Below are 24,133 nucleotides of genomic sequence, written 5' to 3'. Positions count from 1 at the left end.
CTTCCCTTATGTTGTTTCAAATCTTTGTTTCTTTAAAAGTTTCTTCTTTCGGAAAAAAGAAAAAAAAAACAAATCTTTATTGAATCAAGAGATTAAAATTATCCGATATATGAGTAATAACATTGTCTCGTTGAGTATAAATATATCTAAAACATCGCGATCTACTGGGTATAAATTAAATAAAAAAGAATTGATCTTAGATATTTATGGAATTGATTTATAGTGATAAGGGGCAAAAATATCAAACAAAACAACAACAATAATTAATCTCAATTCCAAACAAATTAGGATAAGGTCTACAAATTATTTATATTCAATTCATGTCATCTACCAAACGAAAAAAATAATGCCACAACCACAAGCTCACGCCCAGTGGGACTCGAACCCACAATCGCTTGATTAGAAGTCAAGCGCCTTATCCATTAGGCCATGGGCGCCTTTGTCCTTGCATCAAACAGAGACCTTTATATATTACTAGGAACTAATTCTAAGAACCAACTAGTGAAACTCGAGCGGAAACTGGCTATAGAAAACCATCGCAAGAATAAATATTAAAAAATCGACGAAACAATAAATAAACACTCAGAAGTTTTGAAAGAAAAACTATCATGCTTCTCTAGGATTTAGGAAAACTCATACTACTAATTATGGACAATGACTCGTTTCAGATCTTTAACTGGCTCACTACTAGAAAATCGCTAATTTACGATGAAATTCATCGAACTTTGGCTCGTTGTTACATTTTCGACAGATTTTATCAGCTAGATTCCGTCAGAAATTATTGATTTAATATTTCAATAAAAAAATTCATGCATGTACTAGGTACTAAGAATGGAATTATAAGCAAGAGAAAGATTCAAAGAAACTGCCACGTATTTCTTGTCCTCCACTCAACTACAATGTCAAAATTGTGACGACTTAAAATAAGGCCTTGGTCTTGTCCCTCTTTTTATATTTCTGATGCTATAAGAAAATATAACCACACACTTATAAAACTTGAAAGGGAGCCAAAAGTCTACAGTAGAGAATTTCCATCTAGTTTCCAAGCTCTAATTTGGGAGAATCTTATAACCCTCTTCATGAGTAAACTTGTATAGAAAATTGAAGTTGCAGTTCCTTGGTTACGCAAACTGATGCTATAAAAGCATGACAAAGAGTTTTCAGCTGAGTATCAATTAATAAGTTACAATTAAAAGATGAAAGCATATGCAATTGCACTCATAGTCTCTGGCTCTGTGGCAGCTTTAGTTTTGATTCTGTATTGTATTTGCAAAAGTGGCCGAAAGAAAAAGAGCCACAACCCTGTGAGTACCCGGAATGTAACTGGTGCTCCTCCTCCTCCTCCTCCGCCTATACAAGCGAATCGCGATGTTGAAAAAGGCGAAATTAAAGAAATGAGAGATGGTGGAATGGTTATTGTAGGAGCTGCTGCTGCTATAGTTGCCTCTGCCCCCGTTATCACTAGTGCTTACAATGGTGGTGGTGGTAGTGATGATGGAGGGACGACTGGTGGTGTAGGGGGGATGAGTGGTGGCTGTGGTGGCGAAGGGGGGAACGAGTGGTGGAGGATGTGGTGGCTGTGGTGGATGCAGGGGCGGGGGTGGTGGAATTGGAGGCTGTGGATAACAAGGATAAGATGTAATTTGTAAATAATTTTATGTATCATGAGATTGAAAATTTAAATTATATATTCTGATAGTATGAGAAAAAACAATATAGAGCAACTTTAAAAATGTATAGGCAATGCAGTTACACTTATGATTTCAGTGAATAGAGTTTATTCACATTCACTCTCTACGCTTGGAGATGTATAAAAACTACTTAATAGATTATCATGCCCGAGAATTCATGCTGAAATATTTTGTTACTGTATTTATTTGATTTCTTTTTCTCATTTTTAATTTTTTATTGCATAGATTGTGATCGCGTCCTTAAAAGTGGATGTGAATATAACGAACCTGCTAAAGACTTTCTGTAATATATACTTGATCAAAATTGAATAATGGTTATATTATAAAAATAGTTTGATGCAATAAAATAAAAGTTAAGCGGGCATCTATGAAATCAACTTATGCGTTAACGAAGTACTAGCCACGAAATTAAGCAAGAGAAAGATTCAAAAGAACTGCCACATTTCTTTTCTTCCACTCAACTACAATATCACAAATGCACAATTGTGAAGATCGACTTAAAAAGTCTTGGTCTAAGCCGAAAAAAAAAAAAATCCTTAAGTATCCTCTATTTTATATTTCTGCTGTAATAATAAAATATAAATATACCCCTTAAAAATTTTAAGGTTGTCAAAAGTCCACTGTAGAAATTTTCCAACTAGTTTTCTAGCTCACACCTGGTACAACCTTATAAGAACTTGTTCAACAAATTTCTGTATAAAATTGAAGCTGCAGTACCTTATTAATTGTTACGCAATCTGGTGCTATAAAAGCATGAGAATAAAGAGTTTCTAGCACAGTAGCAATTATGTAAGAAGTTACAAAATTAGAAAATGAAAGCATATATATGTTGTTGCACTCATAGCATGTGGCTCTGTAGCAGCTGTAATTTTAGTCTGGTATTGTAGTGGCCGAAAGGCAAAGAATCAGCCTGTGACTCGGGATAATGTGCTTGTTCATGCTCCTCGTGATGTCGAAAAGGCTGCTGTTACGAGTAATAGTGCTCGCCGTGACTGGGGGATCAGGGGTTTGGGTGGTGGTCGTGGTGGAGGGATGAGCTTCTGGGGTGGTAGTGGTGGAGCTGCTGGCTTGGGCGGTGGCAGCGCTGGAATTTGAGGTGGTGGAGACTATAAACAGTTAAAACTGTCTTCTTTTTTCTGTTTTCTACTGTGGCTACTTCTAATGTACTATATAATAATTAATATTTTAGTAGTATTATATTTTTGAATGTTGCATTAACTTGTAGAGCACTTTAAATAGTGACCTCTCTATTTATTTTCAAGCTTAGATCTTCAAATAAGCCTGTCGATGTCTTCTATGAAAAGGTTATGCTAGTTACCATGTCGAATTGTATACATTATATGGGTTGGTAATTTCCAAATTTTATTTCAAAAAACTTAAAGCTTCTATGTCTAAATTCACGGTTAAAATTTAATAGTTTCAATCTCGAAATTTCAATTGTGCCACATAAATGAAATAAATGGAGTATAGATAAAAATCTCGAATCACAAATCTGTGTTAAACTCATGTTATTTTCATTCAATCACTAATTCACTATAAGATCAACAATTTAATACGTTTGGGCTTTTGTTGCGGACCTATGACCAATGATTTGACTGATCATTCGCCGTAATCATCTAATTCATTGCGAGTTAAGCAAACTTTGGGTTGACCGGGTCGTGGCTCATTTACTGATTTAACGCGTTATGACCACCGAAAATTGACCCAACCCGCCCATGAATGTTTCTCTTGTTTAATTCCATGGTTAGTTCCATGCAATTAAAGACGAGAAAGATTCAAAGAAACTGCCACGTCTTTCTTGTCCTCCACTCAACTACAATCTCAAAATTGTGACGACTTAAAATAAGGCCTTGGTCTTGCCTCTCTTTTCATATTTCTGATGCTATAAGAAAATATTTATAAGGGAACCAAAAGTGTAATACAGAGATTTTTCCATCAAGTTTCCAAGCTCTACTTATTCGGTAGAATCTTTTAATCTTCCTCATGAGTAAACTTCTATAGAAATTTAATATGCAAGCTGCACTAACTTCGTTGCGCAATCTGTTGCTATAAATAAAAGCATGACAAAGGATTTTTAGCAGAGTACCAATTACAAGATGAAAGCATATGCAATTGCACTCATAGTCTGTGGCTCTGTGGCAGCTCTAATTTTGATTTTGTGTTGTCTTTGCAAAAGTGGCCGAAAGAACAAGAACCGCCCTCTGACTGGTGGTGCTCCCCCTCCTCCTCCGCCTATACAAGCGAATCGCGATGTTGAAAAGGGTGAAATTACATCCAAGAACACAGCAATGAGAGATGGTGGTATGGTTATTTTAGGTGCTGCTGCAGCAACAGTGGCCACTACTGCTGTTATTACTAGTTCTTACAGTGGTGGTTGTGGCGGCGGAGGTGGTGGCTGCGGTGGTGGATGTGGAGGCTGTGGTGGTGGATGTGGAGGTTAAAATCAAAGGAGTCAATAATATGTACGTACCATGAAATTGGAAAAAGAAAAATTAAGTTATATATTCTCATAGTATGAAGATAATAATTATATTATTACTATAGCAAATACTTTTTTATAATTCAGTGGAGTCCGAGACTTAAGTAGGCTAAAAAATAACATTTGGAACCAAAATAGTGGCAATAAAAAAAAAGTAACAAAATTAAGTTTTACGCATGAAATTCGTGCGCAATAGGACCAAACTGCAAATTTTCAGTAAAGTCCTATTGCGCATGAATTATGTGCGCAATAGGGGTTACATAAAAATCCCAGCCCCTTTGTTCATTGGCCAATGCTTTTAAAATTCAAGTTTTTTTCATACTTTAACCGAAAATTAGTCATGTTTCAAAACGCCGGAATATTAATATTTTATATAGAACTTAATATTTTTTTTTTGCGTACAATAATATCGGCTCATTACATCAAGTATACCTATACGTTTGGATCGTCGTTTTAGGGGTTATAAAGTGTCTCGAAGTAAGTTTTGTTTGTGTCACGACCCGTCTAGGGGCCGTGACGAGTACCCGATACTTGTACCGAGCACCCCTTGTCTATCGTTTTACCTTTACCTCTTAGCAAGCCATGTAAACAGAGCCATTTTTTTTTTGAACATTAACATTAGCGGCGTCATTCTGAACATAGACTAATAAACTTCGTTATCACTTATACATCAACATTAACATGCCAAAACACCATATATCTAACTGTACTTAACTGACTGTACATAACTGTCTACGAGCCTCTAGACGTAGTACACTTATACATAGAAAGGGCTGAGTACTGCCGTGCCCGAATATATATACACAAAATAGTACCAAGGAAGTGAGGCTCCGGAATAACTGGAGCACTGTCAACACTGCTGGTAGAGCTTCTAAGTATCAAATCCGCCTGTCTGCTGACCTGCGCGGCATGAAACGCAGCGTCCACAAGAAGGGACGTCAGTACGAATAGTGTACCGAGTATGTAAGGCATGAATAGTAATATACAGAAAATATGAATCATGTATAATGACATAAGAGAGTTACAACACATGTCCTGGGATAGAAACATAACCTGTATATATATATACCCTTGGCAGGTGCTATGCGTACTTAGCTTTCCTTTAAGAATCTTTCCTTGTTCATATACATATACATATAAAATAGGACATCTCATATTGCCGAGGCGTCGGCAGCCGATCCATTTAACCATAAATATACACATCCCGCGTCCGGGCATCACGCGTCCGGGACGATATCATATCATGTAATGCCAACTGATCAGGTGGATATGCGTTCATAACGCTCTGCCCTTACCTCCATTTCCCCCGTATACATATGCATATATCATGTACATATATCAACGTCTATAGCGCTCTAGCTCTTTTATCATATACATATACGTGTGTCATGTGCATGTATCAGCGTCTATAGCGCTCTAGCTCTTTCGTCATGTGAATATTTTAAAAATATATACACATATCTTATATACATTTACATGTCTTATATGCATTTACGTATCCTATATACATATGTCTCATAGGCACGCAGGAAAGCCCAAAGAAGAATCATGTAGTCATCGGAGTGACGTAAGGTCGGTGACCTCCAATTATATTATAGAACACTCGTGATCGCTTTGTCTCACCTTGAAGGAACGAGTATTTTAAGGTGAGACTATCAACGGGGAATAATATTAAAGTAAACGTAGAATGAAATCGGGGCATCATAGATGACAGTTCATAGACTTTGAAATCTTTTAGAAAATAAAGTCATAGCTAGGAAATATAAATAATATTCAAAAATTAGTTTATCATTTTCATGTTTACATAAGATACTTAGCTTAGTCATCTTAGTCATAGAGTCGTTCCGGTAGTACGTATCATAGGCATATTCTCTTATCTAACATCATTGTTATCATTATCGTCATGGAAGTGCCCTCGTTAGAGGAGTCATAGTATTTATCATTTGGTAACGAAATCGGGATCAAAGGTTCCCTTTGGATTCACTTCAAGTAAGTCAAGCAAGACTGTAAGGAAAAATCCGAGAGTAGCGGGCCCACCTCGGGCCGGATGAGGTAGCGTATACGATTTACGTATGTTACGTGTCATAGCGTTACTTGTGAGGGTCTTAGGGTAATCGGGTCCCATTTATACAAGTTCTAAGGGTGGAGGAGGTTTTTCCAACAATTGGCACACTTTCTAGTTCAATTCTATTGAACAAAAAGTGGAAAACTTTAGGTGCGGATTCCGGGGAACCGAGTTGTCCCCGAGGCTCGTACCCAACTTATTTCAACTAAGACATGCCATAGAAAGAAGGGTGAAGCCTTACATACCTCTTTCCGCTTCTTTTGCTATTCCGAATTCAAGCTGCAAATCCGCCAAAATCTGCGATTTGGTCACATTTACCCAAACTTTCATTAGGGTACTTAGAGTTAGAATCTTAAGGAAACACTTGGCTACCGAAATTTCGGCAGCATTTCCTCTGTAAATACACCATCCTCAACATTTACCTAGCAAGTTTTCAATCAACAACAACCCGGGAATTCAAACCCGGCCAAACTATTAACATAACTCAACCACACCAACAATTTCCATATTCAATCCAAGATACATTATAACAACTTAATCAACTTACTACTTCTTTCAAAACCTTCCAACTCCAATGAAAACAATAACAACCTTATAATATATATTCCAACAACACCATACTAATATCATTATCTTCCATACATGTAAGAACATAATATTCAATTTACATAATCTTCCAAGACAAGCCTCCAACTACTAATACTTCACTAAGCTCATTAGGCTTTTGTTTGCAATATAAAATCCGCAACACAACAACCAACATACTAAATAAAACTTGCTCACCATGCATTCATGATTCACCAAATATACACGGCTATACATGTGATATACAACTCACCGCCACACAATTATATTCTTGCTATTCATGAATTTCACTCACTTTTGCACACTACAACATGCAAAAATATCCATAACATGTAAAGAATAAGTTCTTACCTTCTTCCTTGATCTTTCACTTAGCTAAGTCTTGCAACTTGCTAGAATATGAATTTTTCTTGCTCCAAAGACCACTCCACCTTGCTAGGAATCCTTTAATTGGTAGAAAATAATTTTTGAAGAAATTTTTGTCAATTTTCTTGTCAATATTTGCACTTGGCCGAAATGGCCTTGGAGATTTCTCCTTCTTTCCTTTTTCTCAAGTGTTCTTGAAGTTTCTAATGAGATATGACTCATTAATTGATCCTTTATATTAATTATCACATGGATAATTAATAAAATCATGGTCTTGGGCCATGTTGGCCGGCCATCCCTCACAAATTTGGGCCTTATTATTATTTTTTGATTTTTTTGGGCCAACCCATTAAATTACAATACTAATTCAAAGCAATACAATACTAAACTAGAATAACAATACAATCTTCAAGTTCTAGAGGCTCTATTACTTCGAGACGTGCTTGTACCACCACGGCCTTTTTGCCCACAGGAACGCTTGTCATGGCTATATTGCTTAGATGTAGAGCACTTGCGAGAGTAAGTTCATTCACTAACATCCATTTGATTGGGTCTATGACTCCGTGAGTTGATGCCCAATTTCCTGATGTAATCCTTGTTAGCAACAATCGAAAACGGCTCGTTTGGCCAATAAGCTTCATTACCAAATGGGTGGAATTGGCCGGAATATGCTCTAAGGTAACTGCGGACCTTGTATTCCGCCGCCACATAACTTGTTACCGTTTTTTTCATTCTCTCGAAGCACTTTACAGCATGAGAACACGGCATGTGGTACGTTTGCCACATACCACAAGTGCATGTTCTTGTTGCCTCATGAACGGTATGCACGTTTCCACCCTTACCGTTGTAATAACGTGTCCTAACTTCATACACACGTTGTGGCATAGATTGCTGAAATTGCCATGCGTGGTGTGTTATCAAATCAACACTTACATTGCGCATTAAAATGGTGCGCAATACAAGTGAGAGTGATATTAAAACAGTCAAATAATGCAGCATTGTATTATCAAATCAAGTCTTTATGTGTCATAGATTCCTGAAATTGTCATGCGTGGTGTGTTATCAAATCAACACTTACATTGCGCATTAAAATGGTGCACAATACAAGTGAGAGTCATATTAAATCGGTCAAATAATGCAGCATTATATTGTCAAATCAAGTCTTTATGTGTCATAGATTGCTGAAATTGTCATGTGTGATATGTTGTCAAATCAACACTTACATTGCACATTAAAATGATGCGCAATACAAGTGAGAATCATATTAAAACGGTTAAATAATACAACATTATATTGTCAAATCAAGTGTTTATGTGTCATAGATTCCTGAAATTGTCATGTGTGGTGTGTTGTCAAATCACCACTTACATTGCGCATTAAAATAGTGCGCAATACAAGTGAGAATTATATTAAAACAGTCAAATAATGAAGTACTATATATGACATGATTGATAATTTCTGGAAGCATTCACATTAAAACGAGTTGTCATGTCATTCTACACACAATTTGGTAATCTTGATTCTATTACATGTTTTACCCCAGGAAACATATTCGAAGCAATGGGTAGGACATGGAAACTAGATGATGATTTTCAATACTCAAATAACTCTAACAAAACATTCAATCGAGAATACAATAATAAAATGAGAGTGGAATGGGATTGACGTGTTAGGGAGGCTGCAGCACTGGAGCAAAAGTTAGCGTCAGTAGGACTTAAACGCCTAAAAAAACGTGCTATGTCAATGCCTCGTGGAACTCCACAAGAGTTTAATTTTGCTCTTAACCGTTTTCGCGAAGAGAATAATTGGATGCAAATACGTTACCTTAGGGTAGAATATGGTGTACATGGTAGCACAAGATTTAGATCCAAGTGGAATTCGGACTGTGAGATGTCCGATGAAGATTAATATTTTTTTTATATAAAGTAAGCAGGTAGGGTCATAAAGAACACCCCCCTCCCTCCCAACTAGGCCAACTAGGGGTACATGGGGGTTTACAACTATATAAGTAGCCCTTTCTTTTTTTAACTATATAGAAGAGCCGGTTGGCTACTTTTTCGTCGTTAGTCGTCAGTCCATTAAAAAAAAGTGTGGGCCCAATATTAAACACAAACTAATATTAAAAATAAAATAAAATGTGGAACCCCATATTAACAAAATGAAGCAATTTGAAAAAAAAAAGGTGATTCCCATATTAAAAAAACAAACAATGTCAAAAAAAAAAGTGCATCCAATATTAAAAAATCAAACAATATTCATGTAATTTCCAAAGTATCTCATTAAATCAATAATGATGGATTCATTACCACATGCGTATCAACCTAATAGTGGGAGCAAATGAAATTATTGTACAGCAAAAAACATAGACCCCACAACCTAATAGTGGGAGCAAATGAAATTATTGTACAGCAAAAAACATAGACCCCATATTATTGCTTTTCTTCAAAAGGTTAAGTAGTCAAACCATACAATTTTTTTTTTTATATTAGCCTGAGATGTAATCTAGATATTGAACTGTTGTATTTGCTATTCCGCCATGTTATTTATTTGTTATGTTTACTAAAATAAATATACTTAAAATACTTATATTTTACTACTATATAGAAGAGCCGGTTTATAAGCAAGATCATCGTCCGTCCTTTGGTCCCACTTTTTTATTTAAGGGCAAAAAAATCATTTGTGGTCCCACCTACTTTTTTATTTAAAGGCAAAAAATGTAGATAGAAATACTTTATTATATTTCTATTTTTCTACTATATAGAAGCATCGGTTTACTCATGCTTCGTCGTCAGTCACCCAAGCAATATTTAAAAAAAAAAAAAAGGAAAAAAAGTGGACCCCACCCTCTCCAAACTCATAAAAAAAAGTGGATCCCACCCTCTCCAAACTCATGGAAAAAAAAAGTAAACCCCATATTAAAAAAAAACGCGCACCCCGTATATTAAAAAATCAAACAATATTCATGCCATTCCCAAAGTATCCCCATCAAGTCAATAATAGTGGATTCATTCCCATATGCGTATCAACCCATTAGTTGGAGCAAATGAAATTACTGCACGGCAAAAAACATGGACCCCATATTATTGCTTTTCTTCAAAAGGTTAAGTAGCCAAATACATACAATTTCCTTTCTTTTCTTATATTAGCCTGATATCTAATCTAGATATTTAACTGCTGTATTTTCTATTCCGCCATGTCATTTATTTGTTATGTTTACTAAAATAAATATCTTAAAATATTTATATTTTAAAATAAGATAGAATTTACATTTTTATTCTTACTCTAATAAATGTGAAAAGAGATTAATATCAAATGAAGATCAAATAATAAATAAGATAAATTAGTCAAATTATAATTCTAATTGACGTTTCCTTAAAAAATCATGCAAAAAACAACATGACAAGTAAAATGAGCTAAACCGAGATTATTTACCAAAAATTAAAAAACAGTATTTCTTCATTTAAATAGAAAATCAATTTCTACTTTGTTTTATTTTAAATATGTAAAATTAATTTAATAATTTGAATTAGAATTATCCAAATCAAAATTTGATAAAAAATAATAAGTATTTTACACCTTTAAATTAATCGAATTAAAATTGAAAGTATCAACTAATGCTTAAATATTGCTATTGTTTTATCTCAAGGAGAGAAAAATAGTTTCCTTTTAAACAAGTCTTCTCTTTTAAAAAGTATTAATAAATTTTTGCCGACTTTGTATTCGTAGCAAACACGAATATAATAAGGTTTTAGATACGGAGCACAAACTACAATGTTATATTAATCGTGTTTTGAACATAGTATGTATGTGTGTGTATATATATATATATATATATATATATATATATATATATATATATATATATATATATATATATATATATATATATATTATCACTATCCAAACACAACTACATACACATAGATACACTATAATCCAAAGTGTTGGGCCCGTGCGCAGCACGGGCATAGGCCATCTAGTATTAATAGACTATAACGTATTCAATGTCGAGTAGTAGAAACGCAACTTGGTCTTTACTTCTTCCAAAAGAACCAAATAGCAGTGATGATGAGAGTTCAAATCATAGCAGTTTTTCGAGTGATAACTGTTACACCCGCACTTTCAGTGTTACACCCCGTACCTCGGAGAAGCACTGGTTAAATTTGAATGTAAGTATGTCGAGTTATGGCTAGGTAAAACAACTTTGGAGTGTGAGGAACGAAGCATTATTAAGTATATTGCTTAAGTAAATGATGAATCAGGATCTTGTAAGTCGTAACTGGGAAGGACAACCTTGGAACCAAAGGACATGACCATTATCAAGTATGATTAGTGATAAATATCATGTACGAAGAGTTTCGGAAGATTTCAAGATCAAGCAAATCGAAGAAAATAAGTTTGACGAAAATTTGAAAAAACAAATTGGCAGGATTATGGGCAGATTTTTAGTCAACTTTGGAGGGGCATATCGCCTAGTATATTAGGAGTTTTAAGGTGTTTCAAAAGCCTAAAATGAAGCTAGTCGAGTCTAGTTTCCAACGCAACAAACCGCTTATCGATACAACGTCGGAGTAGAGAATTATGGATGTTACAAGTTAGACGGACAGAGTAGGTCGCACTGCTACAGTGGTGCTACAGCGCTGCTATAGTGACGCTACAGTGATGCTACAGTGATGCCGACTTTGGCACACTATATAAGGGGAAAAACCCCATTTTTTCTTCACAAGAAAAATTCCCAAATGCTCTAGAAATTTCATCAAACATATGAGAGCCTATATATCATATAAAAGTGAGGATTTTGAGTAATTTCAAGTTACGGAGTATTAATCGAGGTTCGGATAGCGTGTGGTGTGATTATAGTATCGTTTTGTGGTGGATTTCGGCTTGTATTCAAGGTGGATATTGGATATATTATTGTTCTAACAAGGACAAGATATGAATCTCTCCTTATTGGTATCAATTTTGGCTTCTTTACGGAAATAAAGTTATTAAATAGTAGTATCACAAGTTGGTTAGTTGAGAAATTTGAAAAACATCGTGTGAGATGTTTTAGGAAATATATTGGTATGGATAATGGTGTTGATGATGTTGGTATTTTTGTTGTTGATTGGTTGTTGATATTATGATTTCGGGCTAGGCATATAAACATGGGAGATGCTGCCCGAATTTTGGCAGATTCTAAATGGATTTAAATTGAAGGCTTAAGATAAGCATGTGACAATGAGCCTAACAATAGTATAAATGGTTTACATGTAGATTTACGAGCTTGGAAGGATGAACGTTGAATAGTTAAGGAGACCAAAAGGTATGCTAAGGCTATTCCTCTTTCTTTTAAAGGCATGATTCTTTTCTTATGAACGCATACACGCCTTCCGTAATACCTTATTTTTGAAAATACTAGCAGTTCATGATTCTCAAAATCCTTATGTTGCTAAAGACGAATGTTTTCTATAAGGACCATGATAAGGATTATGATGATCCCATTTCTGGAGATTCCAAAGTTATGGTTTTAATATCTTTATGAGATTACTGAGCTGGTTTCAAGATTTTTTATTATATTTGTTGATGTTGATCTCATCTTATGATTTTGTCCAAAAGGCATGATTCCTGCGTTATGATTCCATATATGTTTTCATAACCTTCTTACTTACAAAAGTTATAAGCTCATGATTCTTAAAGGCTTCTTATGATACTAAATATAAGATGTTTTCTATGATGAACATGATGATGAAGAACTTAATTCTAGAAATTCCAAAGCTTATGATTTTAATGCTATTATGAAATTATTGAGCTTATTTCATGATTTTCTCGATTTTATTCATTGTTGTTGATATCACCTTATAATAATTGTTCCTCCAAGGTGAGATAAACAATGATGATTGATCCATAATATAATCAGAGGCTATCGACCTTACATCACTCCGATATAGTTGTGGCTTTTGATTGGGCTCTCATGCATGCTTTATATATATGTATGTATTTTCTCACACCGCGCCGCACTATAGTCAGCCGGTCATGGCACGTAGATGTGCACACCACTGCAGTGGGCATGTTATGATATTGCCCTGGACGCGGGCTAATGATGATAACACCGAGCCTTAATGGTCGGGCATAATACTATATATATGACACCGAGCCTTAATGGCAGGGCATGGTACTATATATATGACACCGAGCCTTAATGGTCGGGTATGGTACTATATATATGTATAATTTATTTATTTTAAAAGGCTAAGCATGCATGACACCGCCTTATGAGACATCCAGATGTACAGGTTATCTCTCTTATTCCATGTTTGATGAGTCGTGAAATTACGCGATATTCGACACCAACTACTTAGTCTTTTGCACATCCCCAAGTACTTTTGATGTCGTTTCTCGTGTTTTTGTGACAATTTGCAGAATAACATGTGCCGGAAGTAACTTGAAGCAAAATGAAGGAAAACGAACCAAAAAGTCAGCTGAACTGAACAATGGCATCACATGCGAGTCGCATGTGCTACCTGCGAATCGCATGTGATGCAGCATCTGCTGACAGAAAGAGGCGAAAGAAGAAACCATGTGTGACACCACATGCGACACCATATGCGAGTCGCATGTTGCACATGCGACTCGCATATGATGTCGCATATGCTGCTCAACAGACGATTAAGATTGTCACACATGCGATGGTTTGGTGCAACATGCGACTCGCATGTTGCACTTGCGACACCATGTGCGAGACGCATCTGGTGCACAGGGGCATTTTTGTCTGGAAATTGTTCCCGTTTTGGACATGCTATAAATAGATTGTCTAGGGTTTTGGATTATTTATTCTGCAGTTTTTAGCATAAACTCTGGTGGAGTTCATTTATTGTTGGTTGGTGAAGTATTTAAGAGATTCTTTTGGCTTTTGTTATCTTCTCCATCCAACACCTCTGTAAGATTTATGCATACATTGTACTTGATTGTTTTATCTTTAATGAATATTAGTAGCTAATCCTCCAACTAAGGTTGTGGGATCAAATGTGTTAGTTATGTGATTGGGTTTCATATTCATACTACATTTATATGCTAGTGGTGTTTTCTATTAGCTCTTCAAGCATTAATGTCTTGTGATGGTGTACAACATTACTTGTGCCTTAATACCATTACTTTGCTTGGAAAAGAAAGTAGAGGTTAGGAAAAGAGTTAATAGCAACAATTTGGGTCATTAAATCCATCTAATAGCTTGAGGTAGGAATAGGAAAGCTAGTTGAGGCTACATGGGAGTTCTGTTAAAGGAAACATTCTAGGGCTTGGAAAAGCCTAGGATGAAATTTGTTGATTTGGTTGGAAAACTTTTGGCAAGAATCACGTAACCCTTGGCTTAACGCACCTAGGCATATAAATAAGTTGAATTGATACCCAATCGTATTACTCTCCATTTGAACCACAACCTTAGCCCCATCTACCAATTGTTTACATTCTATAACCATTCTCAGTTTTTAATGAACAAACTACAATCAAACTTTTATTATATTACCCTTCCCCTGAAAATATAGACTAACAGTCGGGTGTTACACTTATTAAGTATTCTTCTTCAGCGTATTCTCTGTGGGATTCGACCCCAACCTTGTTGGGTTCTATATTTGACAACGACCGCTTACTCCTGATATTAAAGGTGTAATTTGGGCGTATCAATGTTTCCTTTCATATCTATATTATGTTGTTATTCATGCCTTACATACTCAGTACATTATTCGTACTGACGCCTCTTCTTGTGGGCGCTGCCCTCATGCCCGCAGGTAGGCAGGGAGACGGATCAGACCCGTAGGTGTTCTATCAGTGGATTCTCAGGAGCATTCCACTTACTTCTGAGCTGCAGTCAATTTGGTATTGTCCTTATGATCATTTAAAGTCTATGTAGAGGCTCGTAGACGTGTGTGTACAGTTGGATGTTTTATAGCTCCACCGGTTCATATTATTGTATAATATATTAGTGGCCTTGTCGGCTTTATTTTGAGCTCTTGATACTTTACTGTTGTTATACCCCATTTTAACCGGGTTAAATTAGAGTACAACATTTTGGTGATTCCTACTTTGTTTGTTTTAAGGAGTCGCCACCTAATTAATTTAACGGTGAATTAGGACACCTAGATGTTAACTAAGGTAAAGTTAAAACTAAACTTCCGTTAATAATCTGCTTAACCAATGTGATTCCAGGTAAGGGCTCTATATTATCCTAAAGGGAAGGGGTTAGTCATCCTTTAGAATCCGTTAACTACGGTTATCCGACCAAACTTAGGTTAATTAATTTAGATTAAATATAATGCTTAAATTTTAAGAAAACGGGTTGCAAATGTTATTAAGGTTTTAAAAGGAAAACATAGTAATGTTATTTAGACTAACTTGAAGAAACACATGGTAGTCCACTCAAAAATAAAACTTATAAATGTTGTTAAGCTTTAAATGATAATTTTATTTTAAAAATGAGATTTGCAAAATATAGTGATTTGTATATAGATAGAAGCTTTTTAAGAGAAATCTAGACTTATCTTTTAAATAAAATGCAAAAGGTAACGAGTTTTCTTCCTCTTTTTATTATTTCTCATTAATTATGCTTAGCTAAAATATGCATGATTGATTCAAACTTGAAGAGTTATTTATAAAATATACTTGAGTTTATACTTGCATATTAGTGACGTTTTGAAATGTTTAGGATAAAAAGATATGATTCCCTTTTACTTATGCCATTTTGCAAATCAATTATTCCAAATAATAAATACTATGAATAATTTTAACATAAAAGAAAATGAAACTTATGGTATTAATTGAGTTTCTCTCTTAAATTTAATACCTATTATACTAAAGCTAACCCACTAAATTCGCTAAAGTTCAGCTAAATAAAACAAAAAATAAAAGTTAGTCACATAATACAAGTTAAATGCAGCAACATAAAACAAATGTGTAAAAAGAAAAAGAAAGGTAACGAGATGGGCTTAGCCCATTTTGGGGCTGCTGTGAACAGTGGCGCAGCCCATTTTGGACTGCTGAGAACTGTTCATTCTATTGGGCCTTGGCCCAGAATTTCCGTTCCTTTTTGTTTTGCTGCAGATAAAGGCTGACAAGGCTGACTCGAGAGAATTACGCTGGGCTTTAGCCCATCGTTGAATGCGGAAGAAGACGAGTCCCTCGGACTCGTATGCGATGGTCATGCACAAAACGAAAGAAAAGGATTAGTATCTAATCGACGAAGATGTAAAAATACAAATTCAACAGGTCGGCCATGAAAATATAAATTCAAAACAGACCAGTAGATTGTATATATTCTGTGTATATCTAATGCATTTCAGCGAAGGTATACCAGCAACATACACACGTATATATGATTCAGGCACGGCAAATTACGATCTAAGCGAGACAATACTCAGACGTGGATAGAACCTCGGATAGCCACATATCGTGTGTTTTAATTAAAACAGCTTCAACGTATATAAATAACTGCAGTTTTATAGCCTACGATAATACTTAAATCTGCATTTCAATTTCATTACTTACAGGGGTAAACAAACAGAACACAAAGCATTTTATGTCATAAATGGGGGGACAGCAGTTACAGACAAACTGGTTTTCTAATTCAAACCAGATCTCAAACTGATCTGTACCGAAAAAAATGCCCAGGATTGAGAGTATGGTCGTGTTCAAACTGATGAAATCCAAATTAAGGCAGGGGAATTCATGGGCATCTCATATAGTTCAAGAACATTAAGTGAAAAAGACTAGATGTTGAGATGGGTGAATGGTTTAACAGGCAAGAGACTTCAATAGCTAGTTTTGGTAAGTTAGAGGTCATAAAAATGCCGAAATTCAAGTAATGCAAATTGAGAGAACTGTCAATATTGAAAGGGCAGCATACAAGATTCAAGCAGTTAAGTTCTATAAGTGTGAGGCTCAGCAAAGGAAGTTGAGGAGCTACAGGTTATGCAGAGCTTTGAATGAATCGCTACAGGGGCAGAAATGTAACAACACAAGGCATGAATGATCACAAAGCACACAGCATATACACTGCGATTATGGGAAACCAGCAGGACCTTAAGACTTTTAATAGTAGTTAGATAGGAAAAGGTTCAGTTTAAGACAATAAATCTTAATTTAGATGGCATGTGTACATGTAGTTAAGAAAGTGAGATAGTTTAAACACATGAAGGACCTCAGGTGCCATTTTTAAGTAAAAAATCATAGTTTCAGATAGGTTTAGACTCAAGCAATGAAGGACAAGTAATACTTAAGTTACTTGGACACACACGGTTACACAAGTTGAGTTTATGCAGTGTAAGTTCATATGAGGCAATATAGGACATATAGTAAGGACCAAAATAAAAAATGAGTGAAACATGAGGGTTTTGAAACTTTAAATAACTAAAATGGCCAGACAATATTGACAGAGGCACAGTTTCTCAAGTCAAATAAGCTAACACATAACCGATTACCCAACTGGGAGTTAAACCAAATTAAACATGAATACATACTGCCAGAAACTTGTCTGATGGCAAGGGTATATAACGAGTGAAGTAGCAGGGCACCAAAAATGCTTCAATTTCAGAGGAACCAATTTAAGCAAAGGAAAACAACACTGTCATGGGCTTCAACTTACTCAAATAACACACACACACACATATACATACATGCTTGCTTAATTACAAGGGTATAAATATGATTAATCAAAGATTAAATTAAGTGACAAAGAAAACAGACCAATGTTTAACTAATATACACTTAGCCAAATAGCAGCTGCCTAAAGTAAAAAAAAAAAAAGAGCTTATAAGCAAACAGCAATGTCCAATCAATCCCACATTTAAATTATTCATTCGGTTGTCCAAACATGAAGCCAAAACAGGTTGAAAGAAAACTTATTAAGATTAAGCATAAGCAAGATTTAAACCTATCAGGCCTGCCACAAGTATAAAGCAAATTAAACCTTAATCAAGAGCATCCCAAAAATATCTTAAACTAAATTAAAACAGAACGAAAGTACACTGACACCAAACAAACAAATGAAATAACAAACTACGTCATACAAGCATTTGAACACATCCTAACGATATGTTGAGCTAAACAGCAAATTAAGCATAGAAACAAACTACATACTAGAACTGGAAGATAAGAAAAATATGAAGTTTACTGACCTTAGACTAAAGCAAACATCATTCTAAAACTAACGAGCTAACCATATATGACTTATATTAACATAAAATCATTTAACTATGGACTTGTATTAATATTCAGCTAGACAGGCTCATGATTAATTGAATTAACGAGGAATCATATCAATATGGAGGATAGCTAACAGTAAAAGGGGTTTCATAGAGATGCTAATGACTCAAGTTGCTGCTACTCAACTGTCTTGCCGGTATGAATGACCATTAAACATGACCAAATACAAATATTGCTACTTAACAACTGAACATAAAATCTAATCAAAAAGCTAGTAATTAATCGGACTTACCAATATAAACAGATGCTAAACTAACTTAATTTAGACCATAATAATCACTAACCAACATGCAGACACTTAAGAATTTTGTATGAAATTAAACAAACTTCTAATACTAATCTTATTAATATGCTACACTAACAGTTAATCCAACATTAACAAACGTCAACATACATAAACATACCAAGACACTATAAATTCAACTAAGGAAGCTTTTTACCTTCTTCGAGTGCAGCGAAGTGGGGCGCGGGGTTTCGATGATCTAACTCGAAATAACACAAATCCCGAATTGTTTACACTCGAATCCAAACGGATGCCAAGGGAAAAAAAACAGAACAAAAGAAAACGATTTAGATTTTGACTTGATATCAACAACACTGCTAAAGAACTGATATTTTCCAAGAGGGAATTTCTGCTACTGAAGAGCTTGTTTTCTCAGAGAATAAACGGGATTTCAAATGAAACTTATTTCAGAACTTTTGTCTTCAGGGGATTCTTGCGACCCGAAAAAAAACTACAAAATAGGGGGTTTTTGGGGTTCAAGAACTGTGATTCTTAGGGGATTTCTGCGATTCCAAGGCTTTCAAAACCCTCCTCAAACGATTCAACCTGCCACTATTTATAGGGTTTTGCTTTGTGTTGAAGAAAGAGAGAAGGAGGAGCGGTAGAGAGAGAGAAGCGGGGGACAAGGATGAGTGGAGAGGCAGAGGAGCGTGGGGGATAAAGGTGAGTGGAGAGGCAGAGGGAAGTGGGGCGGCAGAGGCATGGGTGTGGGAGAGAAGGTGGAGAGGAGATGATGATGACGATGAAAGAGAGGAGCGGGGGAGGCGGCTGATGGAAGAGGAAAGAAAGAGATTAGGGATTAGGGTAAAAAATAAGGGAATGGGCTAATCGAGTCGGGTCGGGTATTGGATGTGGTGCGCTGAAAATATATGGGCTGAGATATTTATTTTTTGGGCTGGGGTGAATTAAAATGTGGGCTGATTTTATGAATTGACCCGAAAATAATACGGGTTCTAAAGAGACTCGTTTTAAATTAATCATATACTGAGTGTGCTAAAATACCCCCTAATATAAAGTATGTGTTTATTAATATTTAGATGAAAATAAAATGACGTCGTAATAGCCGGGCGATAATATATTTGAGATTCAACGGTAAGTAAATGCTATTATTAAATTACGCGAAGACAAATGCGATGTGTGTGCATAAGCTGGTAAAATGATAATATGGTAGTAGAAATGGTAATAAAAGATAATAATAATAGCATAATGCAATGCTGATATTAATAAAAACTAATAATTATAGTAAAAATATAAATACATTTTTTTTAGATTTGCCAAAATATTAGAAGCGTAAATAGGTATTTCGGAGGAGAGGCGGGACAAAATTGGGTGTCAACAACTATTAGCCTTGACGGCTTTATGATATACGTTATGTTGTGGCGACCTTGTTGGTCCGCATATGAACCTATGTGCTGAATGATCGGATATTCCTATGTTGGGCCTTTTCTGCGTACAGGTGTTCTTTGAGTTATGGTTTATAATGTTCAAAGTAACAGATAAGTCGGGTGGTTCCCGGCCTACAGGTCGGAGCCCGTCATACTCCTGGTAGGGGTGTGACAATAACAATGATTTCAAACTAGACAAGCTAAATCTCCACCTTCTAATAGAGCGTAATGATGATTTCTGCAGTGTGAAATATTCAGATCCGCGAGAATATTATTGCGGTTTACGCAGAGAATGGTCACATCAGCTTGCCGAATTAGAACGTTTTGTTCGTGACTTGGAAAATCTCAACACTCCAATCCCAACAAGTTACTCAATAACTAGTTTGTAGACGACGGTATCAAGGCTTTCAGTGATTGCTTTGGGGAATTTTTAAGGCTGATGGTATGTAGGCTATCACAAAATTCCGCCAAAAACACACTTGTGATATGGGAGACAATCGAGCAGATCATTTTAATTTAGATACAAACATGATTGCTCAAGGGTTACTTAAAGACGTTGCCAAAACGCCAAGGTAACTTATCCTACCTAGTACATTATATGTCTTATATCAATTAAAAGATCATTACTAAATGTTGTTTGTTTAAACTTGTGCAGGATCCCCATCAAAGATTGCATTAGAAACGTGCAAACCGTATATGGTAAAGCTATAAGCAACAGAAAGTGATTTCTCGGGCGTAGACGCGCTTTTGAGATGATCTTTGGAAATTGGCATACCTCTTTTCAATCGCTACCAAGGTATATAGCGGCTCTACAACATTTTAATGCTGATACTGTTGTAGAGTGGCGGCTTATAGAGGGTAAAATTTTCAACTTCGTATTTTGGACATTCAAATCATATATTGATGGGTTTGCTCACTGCCGGCCAGTGATATCCATAGATGGCACGCATGTATATGGTGCATACGACATCAAGCTCCTAATTACAGTATGAATGGATGTCAATGGGTCAATATTCCCTTTTACTTTCACAATTATCGCTAACGAGAACAACGACACATGGGGGGTCTTTTTGACCCATTTGAAGACTCATGTTATTAAGGATCGTATGGGCATATGCGTGCTGTCTGATCGTCATAAAGGCATATTGCACAATATGGATAATTTGTCGGGATGGCAACCTCCCCTTGTTTACCATCGCTATTGCTTAAGGCACTTGAAGGCAAATTTGCAAACAAAGTTTCACAATGACAGTCTAAACAAATTGATGTGGGGGGCTGCGATGGAGCATCAACAAAGAAAATGGGCTGCAAAAATGAATTTGATCAGGGCAGTTAGTGAACCCGCATACGTTTGGTTGATGAATCTCGAAATTGAAAAATGGACGCTTCATGCTGATGGAGGCAGATGGGGCATGCTCACAACAAACACCTCAGAATCTTTCAATGGCTTGCTGAAATCTGCTCGGGGACTACCTGTCACCGCAATGGTGAGAATGACTTTCAAGCAGGTTGTGGAGCGATTTGTGGTTATGACAAGGCCAGGCCAGAGCGATATTAGCCGAAGGCGGGACATGGATGCCAAAGCCCTTCAATAAGATGGAGCATTATAGAAAAAAATGTGAGCTTCACCAAATGACCGAGTATGACCCCATTCAACGTGTGTATGAAGTCAGAACGGGTTATTACAATGGTAAGGGTGGAAACATGCATACCGTTTATGAGGAATGTTATACCCCATTTAAACGGGTCAAAGTATGAGTACAACATATTGGTGATCCCTATTCGTTTATTTTTAAGGAGTCGCCACCTAATTGTTTAATGGTGAATTAGGGCACCTGATTATTAACTAAGGTAAAGTTAAACTAAACCTTCATTAATGGTCTACTTAATTAATGTGATTCTAGGTAAGGGTTCTAGACATCCTAATGGGAAGGTCCTAGGCATCCATTAAGATCCATTAAACACGGTTACCGTCCAAACTTAGGTTAATTAATTAAGGCTAAAAAATGCAAATATAATATTTTAAATATTTAAGAAAATAGCTTGTAAGTGTTGCTAAGGTTACAAATGGAAATATAAATATGCTATTTAAAATAAGACTTGTAGAAAAGATAATAATTTGCATAAAAGACCTTAGTTATAAGTAAACTAAAGAAAATGCGGGATTGTGCAACGTTTTATAAATATTTGAAACAACTCAATGACTAGGTATTAATTGATTTTAACAGCTTAAAAATATATTAAATGACCAGATAAGATAGATAGATGGCTAATGCAAATTTGAAAAATAATTTTATAAATAGACCTTTCTTGGTTAATTTAGGCACTTGGCGAGAATGAAGGCTTCGAAACATTGAAAACTTATTTTTCTTTCAAAAGATGCATTAAAATACTTCTGTTATTATACAGAAATAAAGCCCATTTTCTTTCAAAGATATACTAAATACTTCGCAAAATGAATTAAAATATTTCTGTTATTATATCAAACTAGCGTCCCAATTTAACTTATTCGATTAACAGCCTTCTTAGAGTCATAACATGAACCAAAGTATTTTCTATACTATACCGATATAATGTCCAATTAGCCTATCTGATTAAAAGAAAGCTTTCCTAGAGTCATGAAGGAACCAAAACATTTCCCTTATTACCGAAGTAAATTCCCCATTAGCCCACTAAAATAGGTGTTCTAAATTCAACTATCATAAATTCTAAATTGTTTTAAATACATTATTTCTAAGGCAAACTCGAACTCTAACTACCTGTTATCATAAACTATTCCCATGTATTCCGCTAGGTTTTATCTAAGCTAAGAAAACAAAAATAAGATAAAAGGTTAGTGTTATACCCCATTTAAACCGGGTCAAAGCAGAGTACAACATATTGGAGATTCCTATTTTTGCTTTATTTTAAGGAGTCGCCACCCAATTGATTTTAAGGTGAATTAGGGAACCTAATTATTAACTAAGGTAAAGCTAACTAAACCCCGTTAATGGTCTGCTTAAATTTTAATTCTAGGTAAGGGTTCTAATTATCCTAAAGGGAAGGGGTTAGGCATCCTCTAGAATCCGTAACTACGGTTATCCGGCCAAACTTAGGTTAATTAATTCAGGTTAAATATAATGCTTAAATTTTAAGAAAATAGCTTGTAAATATTATTAAGGTTTTAAAGGAAATATAATAACACCATTTAAACTAACTTGTAGAAAAATATTAGTAATTCGCATGAAGGAAATGCTTTTAAAAAAATGAGACTTGTGAATGCTGCTAAAATTTTAAATGAAAGTATAACAATGCTATTTAAAATAATACTTGTAGAAGATATAATAATTTGCGTAAAAGAAGATTTTAAAGGCTAAATATAACTTAAAGATATTGCTAAGGCCTTAAATGAAAAATATAGTAATGCTATTCAGAAATAAGATTTGTAGAAAATAGAATAATTTGCCTATGAATTATAGTTTTTAAGAAGAGATTTAGCAATTTTGAACTTTGGCTAAATTATGAATATATCAATGTAAAAATAAACTCTAGGCTTATTATAAATAGGATTCAAAAGGAAGTTTTCTTTCTCCTTTTTATCACTTTTATTATTTCTTATTAACTTAGCTAAAAATATGTGTGATTGATTCAAAACTTGGAGAGTGATTTATAAAATATACTTGAATTTATATTTGCGTATTAGTGATGTTTTGCAATTAAGATAGTAAGAATAAAATATGATTCCCTTAGCTCAAAATATGTAGTCATACTATTTTGAAAAATCAATTATTCTAAGAAAATAAATATTGTAAATACTATAAATAGTTTTAACATAAATAGAAGAGAATGAAACCTGTGGCATTAATTATTAGTCTTCCTAACTACCCATCACTAAAACTAAACCTACTAATTCATCTAAGGTTCACTCTAGCTAAGAAAAAGACAAACAAATTAACGTGTTAGTTGTGCAATACAAAATTAAGTACACAAAATAAAGAACAAATGTGATTAAATGGGCTCAGCCCACTTTGGGGGCTGTGGGATCTGTTTGCTGCTGTTGGGCCT

The 24,133-nt window shown here is 35.2% G+C and overlaps 2 protein-coding genes and 1 non-coding gene across 3 annotated transcripts in view; 2 read left to right on the top strand and 1 right to left on the bottom strand.

Moving 5' to 3' along the window:
• Positions 1 to 364: 364 nt before the first annotated feature.
• On the bottom strand, positions 365 to 437 carry TRNAR-UCU (transfer RNA arginine (anticodon UCU)). Its single transcript has one exon. It is a non-coding gene; the product is annotated as a tRNA-Arg (tRNA).
• A 759-nt stretch (positions 438 to 1,196) lies between these two features.
• LOC132644340 (uncharacterized) lies at positions 1,197 to 2,786 on the top strand. The gene is made up of 2 exons (XM_060360935.1): positions 1,197 to 1,582; positions 2,579 to 2,786. Exons 1-2 carry the CDS (start codon positions 1,197 to 1,199, stop codon positions 2,784 to 2,786), a joined length of 594 nt encoding a protein of 197 aa, XP_060216918.1.
• Positions 2,787 to 3,787: 1,001 nt separating this feature from the next.
• Positions 3,788 to 24,133, top strand: part of LOC132644339 (uncharacterized) — a 34,934-nt gene continuing 14,588 nt past the window's right edge. Inside the window, exon 1 of the mRNA XM_060360934.1 lies at positions 3,788 to 4,127. Within this exon, the coding sequence (XP_060216917.1) occupies positions 3,788 to 4,127 (340 nt within the window). The remainder of the gene's footprint in view (positions 4,128 to 24,133) is intronic.

The sequence above is a fragment of the Lycium barbarum genome, chromosome 6 (assembly GCF_019175385.1).
Source record: "Lycium barbarum isolate Lr01 chromosome 6, ASM1917538v2, whole genome shotgun sequence".
NCBI classification, from domain to species: Eukaryota; Viridiplantae; Streptophyta; class Magnoliopsida; order Solanales; family Solanaceae; genus Lycium; species Lycium barbarum.
Note: the sequence above shows the minus strand (reverse complement) of the source record. Positions and strands in the feature narration are given on the sequence as shown.

Coding starts and splice junctions, on each gene's coding strand:
- LOC132644340 (XM_060360935.1), top strand. CDS start 1,197: ATGAAAGCATATGCAATTGCACTCATAGTCTCTGGCTCTGTGGCAGCT. Junction 1,583..2,578: donor TGGAGGATGTGGTGGCTGTG/GTGGATGCAGGG, acceptor CTGGTATTGTAG/TGGCCGAAAGGCAAAGAATC.